The sequence below is a fragment of the Mytilus galloprovincialis genome, chromosome 4 (genome assembly GCF_965363235.1).
Source record: "Mytilus galloprovincialis chromosome 4, xbMytGall1.hap1.1, whole genome shotgun sequence".
Classification (NCBI taxonomy): domain Eukaryota; kingdom Metazoa; phylum Mollusca; class Bivalvia; order Mytilida; family Mytilidae; genus Mytilus; species Mytilus galloprovincialis.
This window is the reverse complement of record NC_134841.1, coordinates 2,802,661-2,827,312: the sequence shown is the minus strand read 5'-3', so window position 1 is coordinate 2,827,312 and position 24,652 is coordinate 2,802,661. Positions and strand designations below refer to the sequence as shown.

Below are 24,652 nucleotides of genomic sequence, written 5' to 3'. Positions count from 1 at the left end.
AACTGAAATGTTCACGTAACAATCAGACAGTACACCACATATAGTTGACCTACTGCTTTGCTGAGTAGCTGAGAATCCCTTATCACATAACTTAAACCTCAATCCATGGCCCATGAGGGTCAAGGTCATGTGAACCCTTGTTTAAGCATGGACCTCCAAGACAATAGTATAGTGGTAAGGTTTTTGTTGGTAACCTCTTCCATGGAAAGGAAATTTGTGTTGGATTCTAATTGGAATAATACTAAACATTAGTTGCATCGTATTGTGAACCAACACCTGGACTGTTTGAAATGGATGACAAACCTACGTGGGATGTTGTTCTGTTCATGCTTGGCACAGTCAGACAATGTCTGATCAATTTAAATTAGTTCAGCAAATATGACCGTTTTGGAAGCCTTAACCTGGAGGTGTGATTATGTGCCGTAAGGAAAGAAACAATTGGATACATATCGGTATTCAAAGTTGTCTTTAAAAAAGTAAGAAACAAACTTTTAGAGTAACACTCGTATGATATTTCTGAAATGGCTGAAAGCAAACAGTATGTTAGATGTTAATTCATGCAAAAGATATTATATAAAAACTTATGAAAACATTCAGTGACTTTGAAAAAGCCGTAATTTATTACAATAATTAATCATCTACAAAGTCACTGTGGATTCATAACTATTGTGGAGTATCATTTTTTTGTGGATTTTGTTGGTATAAGTAAATTTAAAGAATCAAGGAAATTCAAATTTCCTATAGGCGTGATACTTTGAGAGGCTTGTGCATGCAAAAATGGTCGAAACCACAAAATATAATTTTCCTCAATTCATTAAAATATTGGTACCCATGAAAATGAATGAATCCAAGTAACTTCATATATTTCAATTTGAACAATTGTTGTGGATTATTTTTTGTCCAGATGTATACATAAATAAAAAGTGAAAAATTCAAACATTTTTTATTTATAATTCTGAAATACATCTGGCTGCAAATAAAGGTCAAAATAATACTACAAATAACTAGTGTTTTTTTTTAAATTTTGTTTTGTCAGTGAATATTGTCCATAAGATGTATTTGGAGTTAAAAAGGTTAGTTTTATGCTCACCCTGAGAGAAATTAAAAGTTGACGTACTTGGCTGATAGCTCAACAATCTTCTAACAACATCAGTATGTCCATACAGTGACGCCAGGTAAAAGGGGGAGTTCTCAGAGAATATCGGATCATCTTCCGTCTCCAGGATAGCTCCATTCTCTAACAGAATATTTATCAACTGGTAATTACCATTTCTAGAAATAATTTGTAAGGGAGTGCCCTGGAACATAAAACATTTCTTAGTATTTTTGTAATGATTAGACTATAAATTCAGAAAGTAAAATATAAGTCTTATATCTACACTGTGACAGACAGAAATAGCAGTTATAAAAATTTGCATTGCAATTTTCAACCAGTAATATTCTAATACAATAAAAAAGAGTTAGGAATAACATAAGTTTCTCTCAAAACTTCTTTTTTTGTACAGATTCTGAATAACAAACTGCATGCTTTTATTTTGTTTAGTATCATGCCATTTGTGATCTTCATTCAATAACTATAAACTGTCATCAAAGAATATTGATTTTAACAGTTACTCATTAGAATTTGATAAAGTACTACATATGGATCTGACTTGATGTTTTGGCGTATCACAAGCTTAAACGTCAAGACTGCATGACTACCATGAAATACTATTATTAGACTTGATATTTAGATGTATCATAAGCCAAAGATCAAAACTACATGACTACTAGGAAGTACTATTTCAAGACTTGATATTTTGATGTATATCAAGACTTAATGATTACCATGTACTTCTTAAATTATTAAAACACCCTTTATACACAATGCTAAAGCCCAAATATGGTTATATCCTCAGGTCACATGTTTACCGTATAATGTCAAAATGTTTACCGTAACATGTCAAAAAGTTTACTGTAACATGTACATTAGCTAAATATAGATAACTGTAACCATGGAAAATCCCACTGGGATTTTTCACTGAAAGGATAATTGAACCTGTTTAGCTATCAACCAGATACATATTCATCCACTCAACTGCCGGTTTACTCAACCGCCAGTTAACTCAACTGCCGGTTTACTCAACCGCCGGTTACCATATATAGGTAAAAATAGGGTGCAAACATTAATCCACCATTCTGCCTCTGATGAAGGTCCGGTCAGACTATGAAACATCACCAGGCGCTGTTAATTATGTGTATTGGTATATATACTATATTCATATACTACATATGGATCTGCTTAGCCTTTCCAAAATGTCCAAAGCACCTGAGATCCTCCCTAGTTTTTGGTGGGTTTCGTGTTGCTCAGATTATAGTTTTGTATTTAGTGTTTTGTGTACTATGGTTTGTCTAATTATTGCTAATGGTCTCATTCTTTTTTAGCCATGGCATTGCTGCTTATTTTTCGATTTGTGAGTTTGAATGTCACTTTGGTATATTTTGAATTAAGTGAATGCAAACTCTCACTGAGTCCAGCTTAAGTTTTACTCTATTGGTATTATCTCCCTTTGAAAAAGAGTTCCTTAACAAAATTATCAAATCTTTCCTTAGTTTCAGGGTTTGATATAAATATTTCATTTTCCAAATTATTCCTTTAAAAGTTTGTTTATTTGTCAATCAAATCATAAAAATATTTCAAAAAATCTACATTTTAAATAAGGAAATATTTATTTCATCACGTTTATGTACTATAATCTCAAGTTTGAGGTCAAAAAGAATGATGAGTTATTTCCTCTTGTTACAATTACATCCTAATAACGTCATCTGTGATATAAATAGCTACTATAAATATATATTTTCTGTAAAACAGATAAATGTATAGGGTTTTGAAAGTTTATATACAAGAATAGACCTGTGTATTTAAATGTTGTGTATGTATAACATCAATTTGTAGGTCAATAAACCCAGAAACTAAGACCAATTTTAGATACCCATGTACTGTATGTACTCCTTTTGCAATTAAACATTTAAGTACAAAATATTGTTGACATTATGTTTATAGCATAAATAAGACAGTATATTTGACATCAAGGGATGTTGATTTATTGGTGATCATTTTTGCTGATTACAGTTTCTCTCTATATAATAGTTTCAAGAAAATTCCGTAAAATCCCAGAAAAGGTCCAAGTTATTAACATTTAAAAGGGGATATATCAGGATAAACAAGGGCAATTACTCCTATGGGAAGTCAATAGACAATTTATTAAGATCATAACTTTGTTTCCTCTATCATAGTGATTTGGTGTACCGGTACATTAAATATAAAAATTTGTAAGGGTTCCGCGGATTCCAATGTCTCGCCTACTTTTGCTGTAAATTGCAGGATCAACAAAAATGAGGGAAAAAATCAATAAAAATATTCCGCTTGATACCATGTTTGGATTGTAGGAAGCTTCTGTCCAAGTTTGGTAAAAAATCCTGGATAGTTTATGAATCTAATAAATGTTTTAAAAACTTTAACTGCAGACTGGATGTAATGTTAACTGGAAGAAAAACTCAGTCTATCTATAAGTAAAATACAGATACACATGTACAAAATATTAACTAAATTTCCTTCTCGATACTAGCTTTTGATCATAAACAAGCTTCTGTCTTAGTTTGGTACAAATAAAAAATAGTATAAGAAAGTTATCAAAATTTTTAAAAATTTAACCACAGAGTGAATGTGTTGTTTTCTGGCAAAAAAAAAGTCCATTTAAAGTAAAATATGGAAAAAATGGATTTGCCATTTTACAAAATTTACTTCTGGATACTATCTTATGATCATAAACAAGTTTTGATATAATTTACTGTTTGCAATAGCATTAATTGTTCTAAATAATTATGATGTTCTTATCCCAAACATACAAACTTAGCCGTATTTGACACAACCTTTTTCAACTTTTGTTCTTCAGTGCTGTACAACTTTGTACCCTTTTTTTTCGCTTTCGATCTTTTATATCTGGGCGTCACTGGTGAGTCTTGTGTGGACGAGGCGCGTTTTTGGCGTATTAAATTTTAAACCTGATGCTTTTTGTTATTCATTAATCATGTGTTTCTTTGTCTAATACGTTTTCCTATTTATTTGTATTGTAGTCCTGTAATATTATGTTGTCATTTCTATGTTATATTTAACATTGCCATTAAAGTGCGAGGTTTGGCATGCCACAAAACCAGGTTCAACCCACCATTTTTTCCTTTAAAAATGTCCTGTACCAAGTCAGGAATATGGCCATTGTTATATTATAGTTCGTTTCTGTGTGTGTTACAATTAACGTTGCGTCGTTTGTTTTCTCTTATTTTTGAGTGTAAATTGACATTGCGATAAGACGTGTCACGGTACTTGTCTATCCCAAATTCATGTATTTGGTTTTGATGTTATATTTGTTATTCTCGTGGGATTTTGTCTGATGCTTGGTCCGTTTCTGTGTGTGTTAGTTACATTGTAGTGTTGTGTCGTTGTTCTCCTCTTATATTTATGCGTTTCTGTCAGTTTTAGTTTGTTACCCCGATTTTGTTTTTTGTCCATGGATTTATGAGTTTGAACAGCGGTATACTACTGTTGCCTTTATTTTTCTGTCCAAGTTTGGTACAAACCAAGGATAGTTTAAGAAAGTTATTAAAATTTTTAAAACTACAACCACAGAGTGATGTAATGTTTTCCAGCAGAAAAACTAAGTGCATTTATAAGTAAAATACGCAAAAAATGGAATTTTATTTTCACAAAAGGAGTAGGTCCGGTAAGGACCGATTTCAGCCTCAAATTTCAGGTTCATCTTACGAAAGATTTTGACAACTTTTTAAACACTTAAGTGTCTATTTCATTTGAATCAATTAGTGTATGTGAAAGATTTTAACTTCTTTAGTCATTAAAAACGACCCGATTCAAGCTAAAATATGAAAAATCTACCAAATATGCCGAAAAATGTCACTTTTCAGTTGGTTTTTGTCAAAAATGAAAGTGGCCGCATCCGTGTTCATCCTCAGCCTTTATATATGTTTCATTTTTGACAAAAATCATCTGAAAAGTGACGATTTTTGGCATATTTGATAGATTGTTCCTATTTAAGCTTGAATCGGGGCGTTTTAAATGACTTATTAAGTTAATATCTTCCCCATTAACTAATTGAATCAATTGAAATAGACACTTAAGTGTTTAGAAAGTGTCTAAAATCTTTCGTTAGATGAACTTGAAAATTGAGGCTGAAATCGGCCCTTACCGGACCTACTCCTTTCATAGAGATCCATTCACTGAAACTTAAGTTATTGTCTGGAAACCAAATGTCTTCGGAAGAGACGTTGCTGGCACAGACGACAACGTGATACCATAATACAACTTTAAAAATTAATTGGGGTCATATATAAAGGACACATGCCATGCAGGATATTCATGAGCATATAATTAATAGAAAAATGAGAGATTTAATTTAATTATTATATAATTCTTTTGAAAACCAGTTATAACTGATTCGTTAGGAAGTGAATCTAAGTACTTCTTCTTTTGTTTCAGGTCAAACATTCTGATACCAAACTAATCAAAACCAGTCTGATTTGATCAAACTCTGCCTAATTAGTCATCAGATGCCAAGATTTCTTTTTTCAGAAGAATATATACTGTTAATAAAGATGTTGACATTGCAACCATTAGCTTTTAAACAAATTATCTTAATTACCTAAACCAAAATGTTTACTTACTTTAAATAAAAACTTAAACCCCATACAGGACAGATCGATTAAGGGAGGGACAACAGGAAGAGAGATGGAAAGAACTATAGTCAAGAACACATAAATGCCCCTCTACTATGGTGGGAGGGGCATAATAAAATACATTACCTCTATAGAAGGCAAGTTTACATCACAACCATTAGATATAAGCACAATCACAATATCAACACAAATATCTTCCACTGTACAAGCATAATTCAGTAATGGTAAATCCTCAAATAACGGTACTGTTAGGATATCACGGTCATCTCCACTATCCTCCCATTCGTCCAGTACACTGACCAGTCCATTTTCCAAGGTTTCAGCATTGCCAGAGTTGATCAACCTTATAATATTTGTTACATTCACCATATCTATAAATGAAATGTTTGTTCTATTACTTTTGATAATTGATGATATATAATTTATTAAAATTAACAAACTAATAAATACTGTGGCTTTATTATACTCCGTTTAATACAAATCTCTTGTAGAGTTTTGGGTATACAGGTGAACCAAAATTGAATTTAAATGTTCAATGAATTAAGGTTGTTAACAGACTTTGGAAAACAACGAAAGTAAATATCCATGAAAACACAATTTTTCGTCAAAAAGAGATACTCATGAAAACAAACGAATCTACTGTAGCTCGTCAAAAAGAGATACTCATGAAAACAAACGAATCTACTGTAGCTCGTCAAAAAGAGATACTCATGAAAACAAACGAAAACTATAGTAGATCTATGTGTTATTACATACACTAAAAGTGTTTCAGCACAGAACCATAGAGATTAATATCAAGTATGAAACAATAACCATAATAGTTTTCACATAGCATTCTATCACCAACTTTATTTGAGATTCACAATTCATCATTTCAGAATCTAATGTGTTCTGTAAAATATTCTAACCTCTTTTGATTCCTTAACCTCATACCAAAAGACTTGACTTTCAGGAAATGCATTCTGACCTTGACCAATATCTAATCATGCTAATGTATGGTGTGGTTATTTTAAATATGATTATTTGAAGTGGCCATACTAAAAGATTTGACTTTCAGGAAATGCATTCTGACCTTGACCAATATCTAATCATGCTAATGTGTGGTACTGTGGTTATTTAAAATATGATTATTAGAAGTGCATGGTCATACTAAAAGATTTGACTTTGACTAATATCTAATGTGTGGTGTGGTTATAATTTTACAAATGATTATTTGAAGTGGCCAGTACGTGTCCTTTAACTGATTACAAATGAAAGCCAGGAACAAGTATCTAAGATAATATGCCAGGCTCTTTGAATCATATGTATGACCTTTCCTCAAAATTTTCAACTGGATTTACATAAATATTATGTTGTAAAAACATTCAAACCTGAGACTCAAACAGAAAATTATGCTAAAGTTTGATTCTTTAAATGTCCATTCACTCGGAGGCTAAATTTGTATAGTTGTTTAAAAGTTGATTATATCATGGATGAAAAATCTTTCTTTCTTTATTTCCATATGATTTTAAAGGGGAAGTAAAGTATGATCATAGAATTCATCTATGGTATGATGTACTTAACCAAAAATATAAATTTATTACTTAATCATGTTAATTATAGGGAAAATAATTCTCATATTTCGAAAACACTTAAAATAATGCATCTAGTGTCATTCAGGTTATAAGTAGGACTGTGGTGCAATTTACTCATATTTTATAAGTTTTCTCAGGATAAAAAAACATAAATATGTAAAAATGAAAATAAGAAAAAGAAAAGAGGATGACAGAATTTAAAATTTTTATTATATATATATATATGAAGTATCTTTAACACTAAATTATAACTTTCAGGAAATGAAAATGTCAATTCAAATGAGGTCATTATTGTGGTTTTCTAAGATTCATAACAAATCGAATCAATTTACATTTTACTTAAAAAATGAATCAAAACTTACTAACACACCTGACATAGTTTAAACATCTTAAATTTACAGAAAATTAAAATATCAACATTTCAATGGCAAAATCATGTGTTGCTTATTTCTTTTCAAATCATTCCTGTTATAAAAAATACAAATTAACCAAGAGGACATTCAAATGCATAAGTCAAAGAGAAAATGATGAAATCAGGGGGGAGGGGGAAGTCAAGAAAAAACAACAAAACACTAGATAGAAAACTGCAGACTGCATGCAACATGAACCCTATCGAAAACTGTGGTAACATACCATGTAAACTTATTTGCTTAATGCGTACTCAATATATTAAGCATGGTTTGTGTTGCATTATAAATCTGGTTATAATCTACATTTTATAGATCAATACAGGTTAACCCCAATGTCATTGTGTATATTTACTTTCATACTTCTTAAATTTTTTAAGAGTACATCAAAGGTTTCCAAAACAGTTTGATGTCTTCAAAAGAAAGTCAAATTGTTTTATAGTATATATTATATATAGACATCATAGTAGTTAAGACAATGTTTTTTGTTATCTATTTTAAAAACAAACAAAGTATATACCACTCTCAGATAATAACTGAACATACCATAGATCCACTGACTTGCTCTTTTAGTAAATTCTGAATATCTGGCCATTTTCCTTTGGGTAATTCAGTTAGAATATTCATAAAAATTTACAACTTTAGAGAATTTTCTGACTTCAACTAAAGTTTTGATAATGGTACATCTGAGAAAGTTTATAATTGACTTCATGCAATTAATAATCTATATTAATGAGTATATTCCTGCATGCCAATGTTATTCAAACCTGTAAGTTATTAAAGATGAATCTACTTTCCTTTTAACACACCACCCAATGGCAGATCACATTTTATGTCTTGTTAACATTTTATCAAATATCAAATATCATAAAATATTATCGTTGATGTTTATGTCAACTGATTATACACATATATATCCCAGTCATATCTTAAGACAAATTAAAAGTTCACATTGTCAGTCCAAGTCTTTGTAGATAAGGTCAAACTTTGACACTTCATTAGTAATTGTGGTACTATGTATAAAACGGAGAAGAAGTCTTTCAATACAACATCTTTCTGCTTTAATACACATGTATCTATCACATTTCATTATAATCTTTATAACTATAATTTCCAATTGTCTGTACCAGTATATATAACTTGATCAATAAAAAAACTTCTTCTCAAACAATATAAAACTGCTTATATAATTCCTTGATTGCTTTTAAATTCCAAAGTCTGAACAGAGCTGTTAATTTGAGATACTATCCTAAAGAAACTAAATCCATGCATCTGCAATCAAAACTTGAAAACTGAGTCTATATAAATAAACACATGTTCCTACTTCCTAGATGTTAATATGATGTTGATTCACATGTATAAAAATATGTAGTCCTCTGCAATTAAGTGTAAAAAGTATACAGCAATACATACGGCTGTCATTTATAATTCTTTATATGTAATATTGTAACAACCACATTGCATGCACAGGTTTCAAAGTTTAAAAATTTATAACCTAAGCATTAACACAAATATCTGTCATTTGTGTGTACACATTATAGGAAGACAGATATACTTCCTGAATGAGTTAAATACACATATATCTAACAGTTGAAGTACTTTATTCAAAGATTGAGATTTAAATCCATTCACCCACATTAAACGGGGGTTTTAGTTTGTAAAGACTCAAGTTTCACAGGAAAAAAATGCATTGTGCATGTCCCAATTATTCAAACCCATAATGAGTTTACTAATTATTTTATGTGCCAGATATTTAGGCATCAGTTAAATCAAGCTAAAAGTGTACTATTTTTTTTTTTTTTCAATTCAGTAAATTTAGTTTTAATGGTTTTTATACGACCGCAAAAATTTTAATTTTTTCGTTTTCGTAGTAAAAGTGAAGAAATCTATGAAATTTGAACACAAGGTTTATGACCACAAAAGGAAGGTTGGGATTGATTTTGGGAGTTTTGATCCCAACATTTTAGGAATTAGTGGCCAAAAAGGGCCCAAATAAGCATTTTCTTGGTTTTCGCACAATAACTTAAGTTTAAGTAAATAGAAATCTATGAAATTTTGACACAAGGTTTATGACCACAAAGGAAGGTTGGGGTTGATTTTGGGAGTTTTGGTTCTAACAGTTTAGGAATTAGGGGCCAAAAAAGGGCCCAAATAAGCATTATTCTTGGTTTTCGCACAAAAACTTTAGTTTAAGTAAATAGAAATCAATGAAATTTAAACACAAGGTTTATGACCACAAAAGGAAGGTTGGTATTGATTTTGGGAGTTGAGGTCTGAACAGTTTAGGAATTAGGGGCCAAAAAGGGGCCCAAGTAAGCATTATTCTTGGTTTTTGCACCATAACTTTAGTTTAAGTAAATAGAAATCTATGAAATTTAAACACAAGGTTTATGACCACTAAAGGAATGTTGGGTTTGATTTTGGGTGTTTTGGTCCTAACAGTTTAGGAATAAGGGGCCCAAAGGGTCCAACATTGAACTTAGTTTGATTTCATCAAAAATTGAATAATTGGGGTTCTTTGATATGCCGAATCTAACTGTGTATGAAGATTCTTAATTTTTGGTCCCGTTTTCAAATTGGTCTACATTAAGGTCCAAAGGGTCCAAAATTAAAATTAGTTTGATTTTGACAAAAATTGAATCCTTGAGGTTCTTTGATATGCTGGATCTAAAAATGTACTTAGATTTTTTATTATTGGCCCAGTTTTCAAGTTGGTCCATTAAATCGGATCCAAATTAAACTTCGTTTGATTTCATCAAAAATTGAATAATTGGGGTTCTTTGATATGCCAAATCTTACTGTGTATGTAGATTCTTAACTTTTAGTCCCGTTTTCAAATTGGTCTACATTAAAGTCCAAAGGGTCCAAAATTAAAGTAAGTTTGATTTTAACAAAAATTGAATTCTTGAGCTTTTTTGATATGCTGAATCTAAACATATACTTAGATTTTTTATTATGGGCCCAGTTTTCAAGTTGGTTCAAATCAGGATCCAAAATTATTATATTAAGTATTGTGCAATAGCAAGAAATCTTCAATTGCATAGTATTGTGCAATAGCAAATATTTTCAATTGCACAGTATTGCGCAATAGCAAGAAATATCTATTTGCACAATATTATGCAATAGCAAGAAATTTTCAATTGATTGGAGTTATCTTTCTTTGTCCAGAATAGTAGTTGAATAAACTTAAATCATTGTTTTATACAATATACAATGTAATTCACTTTTACTACCAACTGATAAATTAAAACAATCTTTACCATTCAGTGATAACAAGCACCTTTTGTTACATTTTAATATTTTATGATGTATTTAAATGAGTAGTTATTGTTGCAAACTCCATAAGAAATTTGAATTGAGATCAGTTTTGGAAAAAGGGAAAGGGGGATGTGAAAAAAAAATGGGGGGGGGGGTAAATTTTTCTCATTTCAGATTTCATAAATAAAAAGAAAATTTCTTCAAACATTTTTTTGAGAGGATTAATATTCAACAGCATAGTGAATTGCTCAAAGGAAAAAAAAAGTATTTTAAGTTCATTAGACCACATTCATTCTGTGTCAGAAACCTATGCTGTGTCAACTATTTAATCACAATCCAAATTTAGAGCTGAATCCAGATTGAATGTTGTGTCCATACTTGCCCCAACCGTTCAGGGTTCAACCTCTGCGGTCGTATAAAGCTGCACCCTGTGGAGCATCTGGTTTTTATCATTAAACTAGTATACTCTCCTGTATAATTATAGTGTGGTCCTAACATTTTCCACAAACATGTGGAAAACCAAGATATATCAATAAATATATATCAAATGTCTACAAATTATATAAAAATTATTCTAATGTAAGAAACTATTAATCCTTTGTTAATTATTATGAGCTAGAATAATATATAACAGCTCTATATAATATAATATTGTGAAGCACTCTGAAATATTTTTAACCTATTTGCCACAACTGCATGCAATAAAATAATATATATAAATCAAAGAGCTGATAGCTCTGAGGTGGAAGAAGGTGAATAAAAGGTAACTTGAATTACCATAAAAGCAGCCCCACTAACCCAGCCTGCTTTGGATTTTTTTCTTCAAACAAGAATGTGTCATAAGTACATGGATTTCCCAACTGTACAATCGTTTTCTATGTTCAGTGGACTGTGAAAATTCAGTAAAATCATTAATTTGGCAGCAAAATTAGAGAGATCATATCATAAGGAACACATGTCTTCTAAGTTTCAAGTTGATTGGATTTCAACTTCATCAAAAACTACCTCGGCAATAAACCTTAACCTGAAGCAGGACAGACGGACAGACCAAAACATAATGCCCATAAATGGGGCATAAAAATAGTAAGACTTGTTACATGCCTGCCAACTTTTGAAAGTTCCCATCAGGGTTTTTAGTGCGCGACAACAATTTTAAAGGTTACAATTTTTAGCTAGGTATTTTGCACGATCTGGATTGTCTAGAAAAAGTGTCATATTTGTATGATGAACTTACATGCCTTTTTCTTAAGTCTGTTTGCATGATTCTAGTTATTAAATCGTTAGAAAAGATGAACATGTAGCCAGCAGACCAGGGTTTATTTTCTTGTGTAAGAATATTAGATGCTTGTTGAAATTTCCAATTTTGAATTATGCACAAAGATGGAACTTTAACAGGTTGGGAACAACACTCCAAATGAGGGGTAACCCTCATTGGAAGTACATTACAACCCACTGTAAAAAATGAGCACCTTTATATTCATATTATTTGATGAAACTTTTCCCTAAGAACTATGCATCTATCAAGTATTAAATGGTCAAAACATGTCAAAAGAATTTTGTGATGTTTCTATAAACTTACATCCTTTTTATTAATTTGAACCCTCATTTCGAAAAGTTGTTCCAAATACAATGAATTTTCCCACTTTTGAGTTAAAAATCTTAAAAATGTTCTTTCTTATTTTTTTCAACAGTAAAACGGCACCTTGTTTTAGGGACAGTCCCTCATTTAAAGGACACCACTCATAATGGGGGGGGGGGGGCTGTCCCAACCTGTTTGTTTGTCTTCGTGAAAAAAAAATAGTATATTGTCCTTTAAATGATTTAATTGAATACAAAAATAAAATATGTTACAACAAGTATTATGTCAAAAAATTAGTGTAAAAAATACTATTTATCATCTTTATGGTAGTAATGCATCATTGAATTTTGTCAATCAGCCATGCTTTTATCCTTCAGCTGTGTAAGAACCTGCTTGCAGATGAAAATTCACATGCAATTTTCACGATTTTACAAATAGATGAAAACTAAACTCCATACAGCGTTATCGTTCGGGTCATACTTCCCTTTCTCTACAAACAATGTAAAGAAGCTTAGTTAGATGTCACCACTGTTTCGGAGTTTGGATGAAATCAAAACAACACAAGTTCAAAATCTAGCATGTGAGAATAATCTTCAGAGAAAACGTTTTTGATTGGCTTATTAATTGATCGTGAGTAATTGATCGTGAGTAACACAGAACTTGATTGGCTGAACACGATTGTCTTACAAGGAACACGTTTTTTAGAGTTTTTTTTAACGATACCCTTAATATTAATATTTTTTAATAGATGTAACGAATTATTATAAACGTCCTTGATAAGAGTAAAGAGAATGAACACAGGGCTGTACGGGCGAAAGAACTCAGGACGAACAGACCAAGGGCAAACATGTAAACAGGGCGAGTTGTCCCCGATACCCGATTCACGCATGTGTACTACAAATATCTACAGTAAAAACATCCGGTTACAAGTAAACAAATGATGTTCATGTAGATGGGATGAAATCTTAATAATTTACATAAATAAAAGGGTACATATTTATGATAGTGATTGTCTTTCAATCCTAATTTACAAATTAAATGATTCAGATGCTTAATTATGTTAAATCGGTGTCAGGAACCGAAAGTTGTCATGAAATTGTAATATACAGAAACGAATGCGGCATACGGAGAATCAATGATTTTAAGTCGGCACCATTGGCCTTCAGAAGACTTAGTCTTCTTCCACCAAAAATATTCCGGTAAAGCATGTTTGTTGAATTGAAAAAATTTTAACTTATATATGTGTAAAAAATATTTTCCTGCATCAGTTTTTTGTAGTGTCATATTTTGAAATACAACTTAGTATACATTTTTTGTTCTTAAGGGGGCACTAGCTGTCAAATTTGTGTTTACTGATTTGACTCAAATTCTCATATTTGATTTAAAATCATGTGAAAAGGCTAAAATAAACAACTTACAGGGCATGGACTCAATTATATGTAGCTTTGTTTATGTGTATTTTAGTCTATAAGCCATATAATTAACTATCTAGTTGACCTCCGATAAGCGATATACACATGAATATAGTTATAAATAGATATCGAAATCATGCAATTGGATTTTACTTAGTCTGTTTAATTTAATTTTATAGATTAAAAATTAATGTTAATCATTGTCTTTATCTGTACGAATGATTTTTTATGGATCGAATCAGTCAATCAAATAATTTAACTTTGTTTCACTTTCAATGTTGACATTCTTTTCCTTTAACTTACTTTACATGCACAGTTCATTTTTATCCATTTCTATCTAAAGGGGTTAAATTGAAGTGATATGAATAAAGATTCAATGAAATTGAATTGTTCACTTGCAAGTGAATAATTCATCATCAATATTTCTTAGCTTATTTTGACAAAATTAAACCAGACTTGCTGCTTAAAGCGAATTATAATTTCACTTTTTCACTTTCCTTAATGATTGAACAAAAAAAAATCATATTTTAAATTTTATATATATCTGGTAGCTAGTACCGTTTTAATCATAATTCCTATACATGTATAAATGATTAATTCCACGAGAGTTAATTCTTTGTTGGAAAATTATTTTTTTGTAAGAAAGTAATCGATGTTCTTAATAAATTATTTTTCATTGAGATTTTAGTTTGCTTTTACAATATTTATTTTAAGAGGTCACAATATACAGAGCAGTTGAAAAGCTATGAATCTGAAGAAGCACCAAACAATAGAAAGTCCCTACTGAAAGCCTGATACCAAGTTTCAGGAATCTTTGTTTTCAAGTTCCTGAGATAAAAGTGACAAAATTGAACTGGACCTATATGTTTTAAGTAAACCCATAAAACATTCCAAAATTATAGACGATTTGGTGAAAATTAGATTCTAAAATACAATTTCAAGCAATTTTCTGTTTTATCAAGGGGCATAATTCTCAAAAGAAAAAAGTAAACTCAGTCAAATTCAAAAAGATTCTGTGGTTGACAAATTTCAATAGATTTGGTAAATTAAAGCTTACTTTAAGTTTCATACTTAAATAAATACTTCATAAACAAAAAAAAGGTTATTTCCCATTTTATCAACTATGATTTCTCTGAAATTCTCTGAAATCATAAAAAGTGAATGAATATAAACTGGATCTACATTATGAACCAAAAATAATCTTTGTCCTGCTAGTTCAATTAAGGGGAATACCTAATGAAAATCAAATGTGAAATTGGTCAAATTCAAAAACAAAATTTCAAATGTGAAATGTGAAATGATATAGTAGATGCCGTCTTAAGTTTATGTCTGGAAACCAATAAAATATGGTAAGCTATTTTCTGTTTTATAAAGGGACATAATTCTGAAACTAGAGGCTCTCAAGAGCCTGTGTTGCTCACCTGTTACTGTATTTACTGATGTCGGCCATCTTGGTTGGTAGGCGGGGGTCATTAGACACTTTTTTAAAATAGATACCCTAGTAATGATTGTGGCCAAGTTTGGTTAAATTTGGCCCATAGTTTTAGAAAAGAAAATTTTTGTACAAGTTACAAAAATGACGAAAAGTTGTTCAATATTGACTATAAAGGACAATAACTCCTTAAGGGGTTCTTTGACAATGTTGGGCATGTTGACTTATTTGTAGATCTTACTTTGCTGAACATTATTGCTGTTTACAGTTTATCTCTATCTATAATAGTATTCAAGATAATAACCAAAAACTGCAAAATTTACTTAAAATTACCAATTTTAGGGCAGCAACCCAACAATGGGTTGTAGGATTCATCTGAAATTTGTGAGGGGATAGATCTTATTCTGATGGACATTTAAATCTTGAAAGATTTGCCCTAAATGTCTTAGTTTCAAAGATATATAGCAAAAACTGCATTTTACCACTATGTTCTAATTTTAGCCATGTCAGCCATTTTGTTTGGTAGCTGGGGTCATCGGACACATTTTTTTAAACTATATACCACAATTATGATTGTGGCCAAGTAAGTTTAAATTTGGCCCAGTAGTTTCAGAGAAGAAGATTTTTGTACAAGTTACAAAAAATGACGAAAAAGTTGTTAAAATGGACTATAAAGGGCAATAACTCCTTAAGGGGTTGACTGATAATTTTAGTCATGTTGACTTATTTGTAGGTCTTATTTGCTGAACATTAATGCTGTTTACAGTTTATCTCTATCTATAATAGTTTTCAAGATAACCAAAAACTGCAAAATTTCCTTAAAATAACCAATTCATGGGCAGCAACCCAACAACAGGTTGTCCGATTCGTCTGAAAATTTTAGGGCAGATAGATTTTGACCTAATCAACAATTTTACGCCATGTCAGATTTGCTCTAAATGCTTTGGTGTTAGATATAAGCCAAAATATACATTTTAACCCTGTGTTATATTTTTAGCCATGGCGGCCATCTTGGTTTGATGGCCACGTCATCAGACACATTTTTTAAACTATATACCTCAAGGATGATTGTGGCCAAGTTTGGTTAAATTTGGCCGATTAGTTTCAGAGGAGAAGATTTTTGTAAAAGTTTACGGACGACGGATGCCAGACGACAGACGCCAAGTGATGAGAAAAGCTCACTTGACCTTTCAGGTCAGGTGAGCTAAAAATGAAATACCTTCAAATTTAAATTAGGTCTCTGCTTTGAATACTTATAATATTTACTATTTACAGTAGATTTGATGGAGGCTTGTTACTGGAAACCAAAATACTTTCAAATTGATATTTCTATAATCAAGGGGCATAACTCTGGAAAAATATTTAATAAATTTTGTTAGCTAAATTAAAACTGGATCTGATATAAAATGAAGAAACCAAATGGATGTTTCGGATATAATTTGGTGGACAAAATCATCTGGCCCACAGTGCAATTAAATATAAACGCCTAAAGATCAATTCAGTTCAGTTTCGTTTGTTTTCCTCAATAAATACTTTGCGGTAATTAACTCACATGATATGGAAACTGAGACTATAATGTATACTTGTTTCAATAAAAAAAACACCCACCAAATGCATGCCAACAGAAAGTGCCTAAATAAACATTTAGTTCAAGGAAAAAGATTGGAAAACTTCCCATAGGTAATAATTGGAGTGAACTATATTTATTGGCATGGACAATACTAGATCCCCGACAATAATTGGAGATTTAAACTGGGTCACTGAGTCAGTGGACAATTATCAAGTGAAACTCAACTGTTTGTTAAATTTGTCATCTACTGCTGAGACTAAAAGTGCACAGCAAAATCCAGTTTAGTTACATAAAATACACAGGTTTTGTCTGTACTAGATTAAATTTTGAGTTATAAAAAACGACATTTTAGTTAAAGGGTTCAAATGAGATCACATGGACCTATAAGCTAGCTCTTACAAAAAAAATCTATTTATCTCTTAGATGTAAAGCTTGAGTTACTTCTGAAGGAAATAAGTATTTTGTGTTTTAGTCCAAACTATGCATTTATGTAACAAAAATTGTGTGAATATTGTGATGTCTGGAAAATGAAAGTTAATGTAGAAAAAACAAAAATTGTAATTTTTAGTAATGGAAGACAACCCAAAAATCTCAGTTTTACATATGATAACTCTGTTATAGATATCGTTCAAGAATTCAACTATCTTGGGATCTATTTTTCACGAAATGGGACATTTAAACACTGTAGAAAACACTTAGCAGAAAAAGCTACAAAGGCAATGTATGAGGTAATCAAAAAGGGGAGAAAACAGGGGTTATCTATTAGTTGTCAATTAGATTTATTTGACAAGTTAGTGAAACCGGTCTTATTGTACGGTTGTGAAATTTGGGGGTTTGGGAAAAACGACATTTTGGAGAAAGTTCAATTAAAATTCTGTAAGCTTCTTCTGCACCTAAAGTCTTCTACCCCAAATTGCGTAATATATGGTGAACTTGCCATCAATTTAGATATTAAAGTCCGTATGGTATCATTTTGGGTGAAATTAGTATGTGGTAAACCGACTAAATTATCAGCGACCATTTATAAACTACTGTATAAGCTGTCAAATGAAAATGATGTAAATTTTAGATGGTTAAACCATGTTGAATCTATTTTTAATGAAACGGGATTATCTTTTGTGTGGTTGTCTCAAACATGTATTAGTGACATTTGGCTAAGAATACAATCAGAACATCACTCCAAGATCAGTTTCAACAAACATGGTTTTCAAATGTGCAAGCATGCTCGAAGACATTAAATTATCGAATTTTTAAGGATACTTTTGGGTTTGAGAACTATTTTGATATTTTAGAAATACGTGATATTTATACGTTATGCAAATTTAGAACCATCAACCATAAATTACCCATCGAGATAGGGAAATGGACAAATATTCAGAGAGATAGACAAATTTGTAAATTATGTAACTCTAAAGATCTTGGAGATGAGTATCATTATATTATGATGTGCACAGAGATGTCAGTAAAAAGAAACGAATGTATTGATAAAAAATATGTAAATCGTCCAAATATAATTATGTTTAAGAAAATTATGAATTTAAATATAAAATCTAAATTGAGAAAGCTGTGTACTTTCATTAGATTTATAAATTCCCATGTGTGCCCTCCTAGCTAAATACTATCAGTATAATTGTAAATAGTGTACATATTTTGCTCCGTGTAATCATGTATTTATGTCTGTATTATTGATGTCATGTAGTGTCTGTATACCATTGTAATTGCAAAGGTTTGACAGAATAAAGATATATATATATAACAAATTTCATAAATATTAATTAACAATGTTTTGATAATGATAGATTAGTGCTTTCTGAGACATAATAATAGAATTATATAATACAAAGGAATTGTACATTTAAATATACAATTCCTTTATAATTCACATATATATTTAAAGTCTCTTTAAATACACTAAAATGAATTAAAACACATGTTTAATGTTTTAAAGTAGATGACTGGATTTCAATTAAAATTATGTTGATTGATTGTTGGTTATTTAATGTCCAGTGGCAAATATTTCATGTCGCTGTTCAGGACGAAATTAAAATTATAAAGTGTATACAACTGTACAAAAAGTATAAACAATATAAACAACCTATTCAATATATATAATATAATATAAAGTCTGATAAAAATCCTACCAGTTTCAATGTTCACTTTAGAACAAACGACTCCAAGTATTAGAAAACCATCAACTTCATGATAACCGATGAGTTATCAAGGCATTTAATAAAACTGATATCTTTATCTAGTTCGATCTACTGGCTAATACTGTGTTTACATTGTTATAAAAACAAGACCCGGAAGAACTCAGTTTCAGTTTATCCACGAGATTTAATTTACACAGACTGAGAGGGGGTTTCCCTCAAGTCTAAATTTTAACCAAATTATTCATAGTGGTTGGTTTTCCTGAGAGGGTGTTTCTTTTGTCAGTCTGGTGGGAATTCAGCATGGTAAATTTAGAAGAAATAATGTCATTTCCCGCCATTTGTTTCTATCTCTATACCACAAATTTAACTATTTATAGTAACGCACCAAAATGTACAAAGTGGACACCGTATATATTTCTGATAAATTTGTTAATTTGCTATTATTTTGTATACAAAGATGGTGTTTATAAGGCCCATAAATAATTTTTGATACGATACATGTAAAGTAATGAATACATTTATTCTTATATATAGATGTCATCAGTATAAACAGAGACATGGGCGTTTTTCAATAGAAACATATGGTGGCCGGATGCGGCCATTTCGCCTTTTCGCGTTTTCACGTTTTCTCCTTTCACTTTCACGCGAAATCGAGAAATCGAGAAATCGGGAAATCAGGAAATCGAGAAATCGAGAAATCGAGAAATCGAGAAATCGGGAAATCGAGAAATCGAGAAAGCGAAAACGCGAAATCGAGAAAGCAAGAAAGCAAAAACGCGAAAGCGAAAACGCGAAAACGGGAAATGAAATAGATTTCTCGATTTCGCTTTCTCGATTTCTCGATTTCGCGTTTTCGCTTTCTCGATTTCTCGATTTCGCGTTTTCGCTTTCTCGATTTCTCGATTTCCCGATTTCACGATTTCACGATTTCTCGATTTCGCGTGAATGTGAAAGGAGAAAACGCGAAAAGGCGAAATGGCCGCATCCGGCCACCATAGAAACATGAATTCTTGTCCCAGCCACTTTAAAAAAAAAATGTGTTTTATCTTTGCAAGTATTTTTTTGTGCAGTCAGTACATTGAATTAGATTTAACATTTTTAATGAAGAAACAGTTTATTTTTAGAGAATCATATATATACAGTTATGAGAACTTATTTTCTCTTATTCTATTGCAATTTAACCCTTTCCGAACCCATTGTCATAAAATTAATCAATTTGTGGTTGCCAGTGATCTCAGAAGGATGAGTTTAAAAGTGTATAACCTTTATCATATCATTAGATGAATCAAAATATGCTATTTATGAAATTGACAACTTTGTGGAATGTGGAAGACACTCGAAGGAGATTTTCGTTTAACATAAAATGGACTTATTTAATTTTTAAATTTAGAGAAACAAATTCTTACAAAGTTACTCGGGGATTATGGCATTTATCCAATCTAGATAGTTAAATGATAAATTTTAAAGTCATCGCCGAGAATCGGACTTTAAGATTGATAATAACACTATATATCTTCCCCTATGGATGATCTTCAACACCAAAAATAAACAAAACAATGAAAGTTTACAATCTTAACATAACAACATTATAAAAACTATTCACATCAGGAACTTCAAAGTTTGTATGACTATCTTGATTGGATTAATCCGATACTGCTCACATATTTTGATATGCGTTTCTCAGACTGTTCATGAAGTCTTTACACTAAATCCGTTGGATGCGTACTGAATAATAACTTATTCTGGGAGAACATGATTTATTTATTAGTTGTAATTGGCCGTTTGAACTAACTTTCAATAACTGCGAGTACTGTTATTTGGGAGCTTTATTTCTATGTTTTTGTTTTTTTTTTGCCTCGTATCCATCTTATAAGTTAAGCCAATTACTACTGACTATTCAGTGCTGTTGGTTCCGTTTTGTTTTACTGTAACACCTCGGTCTCAGATTAGGATTAGGAGAGGACTAAGCGCCTCGGCACAAACACATATATATCAACGTGAAGACATCTTATACGTGCATGTATTTCACATTCAATTTTGTGTTGGTAGTATTTTATACAGAGCACAAATAGGTCGTCATTCGCCTCAAAAGCTAACAAAACCCTTGAACAAACTTATTCAGAGGGGATATAGTTACGATACTGTTGTCAGATTATTAAAGATGGCATTTTCTGGAATCGGTATTGATTCACTCATAGGGTATTCTCATCAGAAATAAACACCTTTTATTCCAAAATCAGTTGTTTGCATGATATGGGTTTTATTCTTCTGGTATATTTTATGATGGTATGATTATGCCCTTAACGGCAGGAATTGTGCTTGATTTTCATATGACGAAGACATACTATTTCAATCCGTTAAATTGAGGTCTGTAGACGGCATGTCAGTGACTGCTAGTAGTCCTTTGTTTATTTATGTTATCTGAATTATCATTGTCATTTTTCCTAAGTTTCTTATGTTACCTGTTCTAACATCGGACTCGGACTTCTTTTATACTGAGTTTTACTGTGCGTAATATTGGTGTATGTTTGATTATTCTACATTGGCTAGAGGCCGTGTAGGGAAGGGTTGAATTATTTTCGTTTCGGGGCTAACTGAAGCCAGCCTCCAGTTTTGGGTTTTTGTCCCTATATTGAAGACCAATTTGTGGCCTTGGGCTGATTTCTGTTCTTTAGTCGATTACAGTATAACGAAATCAGAGATATTTTAATTAGATTGTTAAATAACAGGACAAAAACATATATATTATATTTATATATACGAGTTCGTCCCGTTTCTAAAGCTTGTACAAATAAATTTTATATTTCCCAATAATGTACATATTTTGTCTTGCTGTTTCTATAATATAAAAAAAGAAGATGTGGTATGATTGCAAATGAGACAACTCTCCACAAGAGACCAAAATGACCCACACAGTAACAACTATAGGTCACCATACGGCCTTCAACAATGAACAAAGCCCATACCTTATAGTCAGCTATAAAAGGCCCCGAAATGGCGGTAAAACAATTCAAACGAGAAAACTAACGGCCTAATTTATGTCGTTTGTGTTATGTTTTTATCGTGGGTTACACATGTTACAGTGATGGCTATTTCATTAGAGTATACATGTTTATTAAAGTACAATCTACACACACTGACTATGATTACATTTGCAATACATCAGTTTATATAAAACAAAGAGTAGTGTAATGACATGGGAAAGTTACGCCCATAAAACCTCACAGAATACTGCAGCTGTGAACTAAGAGAAGAGGTGAGATGAGATAATAATCTATTGACAGAAACATCCGCTAATCTGATGATTATAAATTCCTAACTGTCAGTATTAATTATAAGCCAATTAAACTATTAAAGTGATAATGTATCATGTAAACATAACAGTCTGTTTCATTTTGTCACTGGCGTCGATTACAGATCTGTTTGGTACGTTACTGTTTAAAAATTCACAACCTTTTAAACTAGACTAGCTAAAAAACAACCGAGTTTAGAGCCAACTGGTGCAAAATTGTGACATATATATATGCAGATACTTCTCTATTGTAAGCCTTGTAATCAGATCCGATTTTGATTTACTAATAGTATATATTAAATGAAAATACAAATTACTTGCCAGTTTCCATAGTTTTTGTCGAGTCTGCGACTTCTGTCACATAATGCTAGACAAAGGGATATTGATCTGGCGGCGTTAAACTTCTTTTAAAAAAAGCTTCATATTTTAGAAGGTGGAAGACTGGGTTTTTCATACTTTGTATATATATGCCTTATATTATATAGAGTTGCTATATGTCATAATGTATTCGTGCCTGTAAAGACTGTTTTCATCTGATCACCACCTCATTTAATGATCCGCGAACAAGGGTTTTAAAGTCCATATCTCAGATACCATAAGCAATATGTCTTTTATGTTTGGTGTATGAAATGATTGTATGGTGTACATGTCCAGCCGGCATGTGTCATCTGACCATGCCCTTATTTTAATGGTTCAGTGGTTAAATTAAAAAAAATTGTGTTTTGGTATTTTTCTTATTCTATATGCAAGGTCAGCTATATTTGGTGTATGGAAATATTTTACGACCTACATGTCAGTCCAGCAGGTTTTATTTTATCTTGGCCTCATTTTTGTCGACCCTGCGACTTTTTTTTCGCAGAAAGGTCGACATAGGGATATTGATCCGGTGGCGGCGGTGTTAACTAACTTCTTAAAAAGCTTTATGTTTTAGAAGGTGGAAGACCTGGATGCTTTATACTTTGTACATAGATGCCTCATGTTATGAAGTTTCTGTTTTTCATATGTCCATTGTCATTGACCTCGTTTTCATGGTTCAGTGACTATTATGAGTAATAGGATAACTATATTTAGTATGTGTATACGTTGCAAGGTTCTCGTGCCTGTCAGACAGTTTTCACTTGACCTCGACCTAATTTCATGGATCAGTGAACAAGAATAAGTTTTGATGGTCAAGTCCATATCTCAGATACTATAAGCAATAGGTCAAGTATATTTGGTGTATGGAAGGAAGGATTGTAAGGTGTACATGTCCAACTGACAGATGTCATCTGACATTGACTTCATTTTCATGTTCTGTGATCGAAGTAAAGTTTTTGTGTTTTGTCGTTTAATACTAAATGCAATAGGTCAACTATAGTTGGTGTATGGAAATGTTTTATGATGTACATGTCAGTCTCGCAGGTTTTATTTTACCTCGACCTTATTTTCATGGTTCATTGCTCAGTGTTAAGTTTATGTATTTTGGTCTGTTCTCTAACACTACGATAAGCCATAGGTCAACTATATTTGTTGTATGGAAGGATTAAAATTTATACATGTCTGACTGGCATGGTTCATCTGACCTTGACCTCTTTTTCATAGTTCATTGGTCAATGTTTAGTTTTCTTGGTTAAGTCTGTTTCTTAGAAACTATCAGCAATTATAGGTCAACTATATTTAGTGTATTGAATGATTGTAACCTGTACATTTATTTTTCGTTTGGTTTATATGACCTTGACCTCATTTTCTTGGATCATGTTAAGATTTTGTGATAGTTGATATTTAGGACTTTTAACATAATATGAATGGTAAGTCAAGAAGGCAAGACATTTAGTTTGTTACAGTTCATTGCTCAGTGTTAAGTTTTTATGTTTTTGTTCAGTGGTTCAAGTTAATGTGTTTTGTGTTTTTCTTAAACTATAAACAATAGGTCAACTATATTTGATGTATGGCATGGATAACGTGTATTTGTCTGTCTGGCATTGTCATTTGACCTTGACCTCATTTTTATGGTTGATTGGTTAATATTTAGTTTTCATGGTTAAGTTCATTTCTAAGAAACTTTTATCCAATAAGTCAACTATTTTTGGTGTATGGAATAATTGTAAGGTGCTTATGTATTTCTGGTTTGGTTTATTTGGCCTCGACCTCATTTACTTGGAACATTTTATGTTTATGTGATACTTGTAGTAAAGCTTTATATCTAGAACTAATATAAAATCAATGGTCAGTCAGGTGAGTCATTTCAGTGTGTATATTCTTTGGTTACTTT

The 24,652-nt window shown here is 31.4% G+C and overlaps 1 protein-coding gene across 7 annotated transcripts in view; it reads right to left on the bottom strand.

The window, feature by feature from the left end:
* LOC143071131 (leucine-rich repeat serine/threonine-protein kinase 1-like) overlaps positions 1 to 19,389 on the bottom strand; it is a 60,027-nt gene extending 40,638 nt beyond the window's left edge. For 3 of the 7 annotated variants that reach the window (XM_076245255.1, XM_076245259.1, XM_076245258.1), the window contains exons 1-3: positions 8,255 to 9,218; positions 5,854 to 6,098; positions 1,091 to 1,298 (exon numbers count right to left, since the gene is read on the bottom strand). In XM_076245255.1, coding sequence (XP_076101370.1) covers positions 1,091 to 1,298; positions 5,854 to 6,098; positions 8,255 to 8,303 — 502 coding nt within the window. In that variant the 5' untranslated portion in view covers positions 8,304 to 9,218. Of the gene's footprint in view, positions 1 to 1,090; positions 1,299 to 5,853; positions 6,099 to 8,254; positions 9,219 to 19,100 lie in introns of those variants that run through there. The other 4 variants (XM_076245256.1, XM_076245261.1, XM_076245260.1 and 1 more) reach the window with 3 other exon arrangements.
* Positions 19,390 to 24,652: the final 5,263 nt, after the last annotated feature.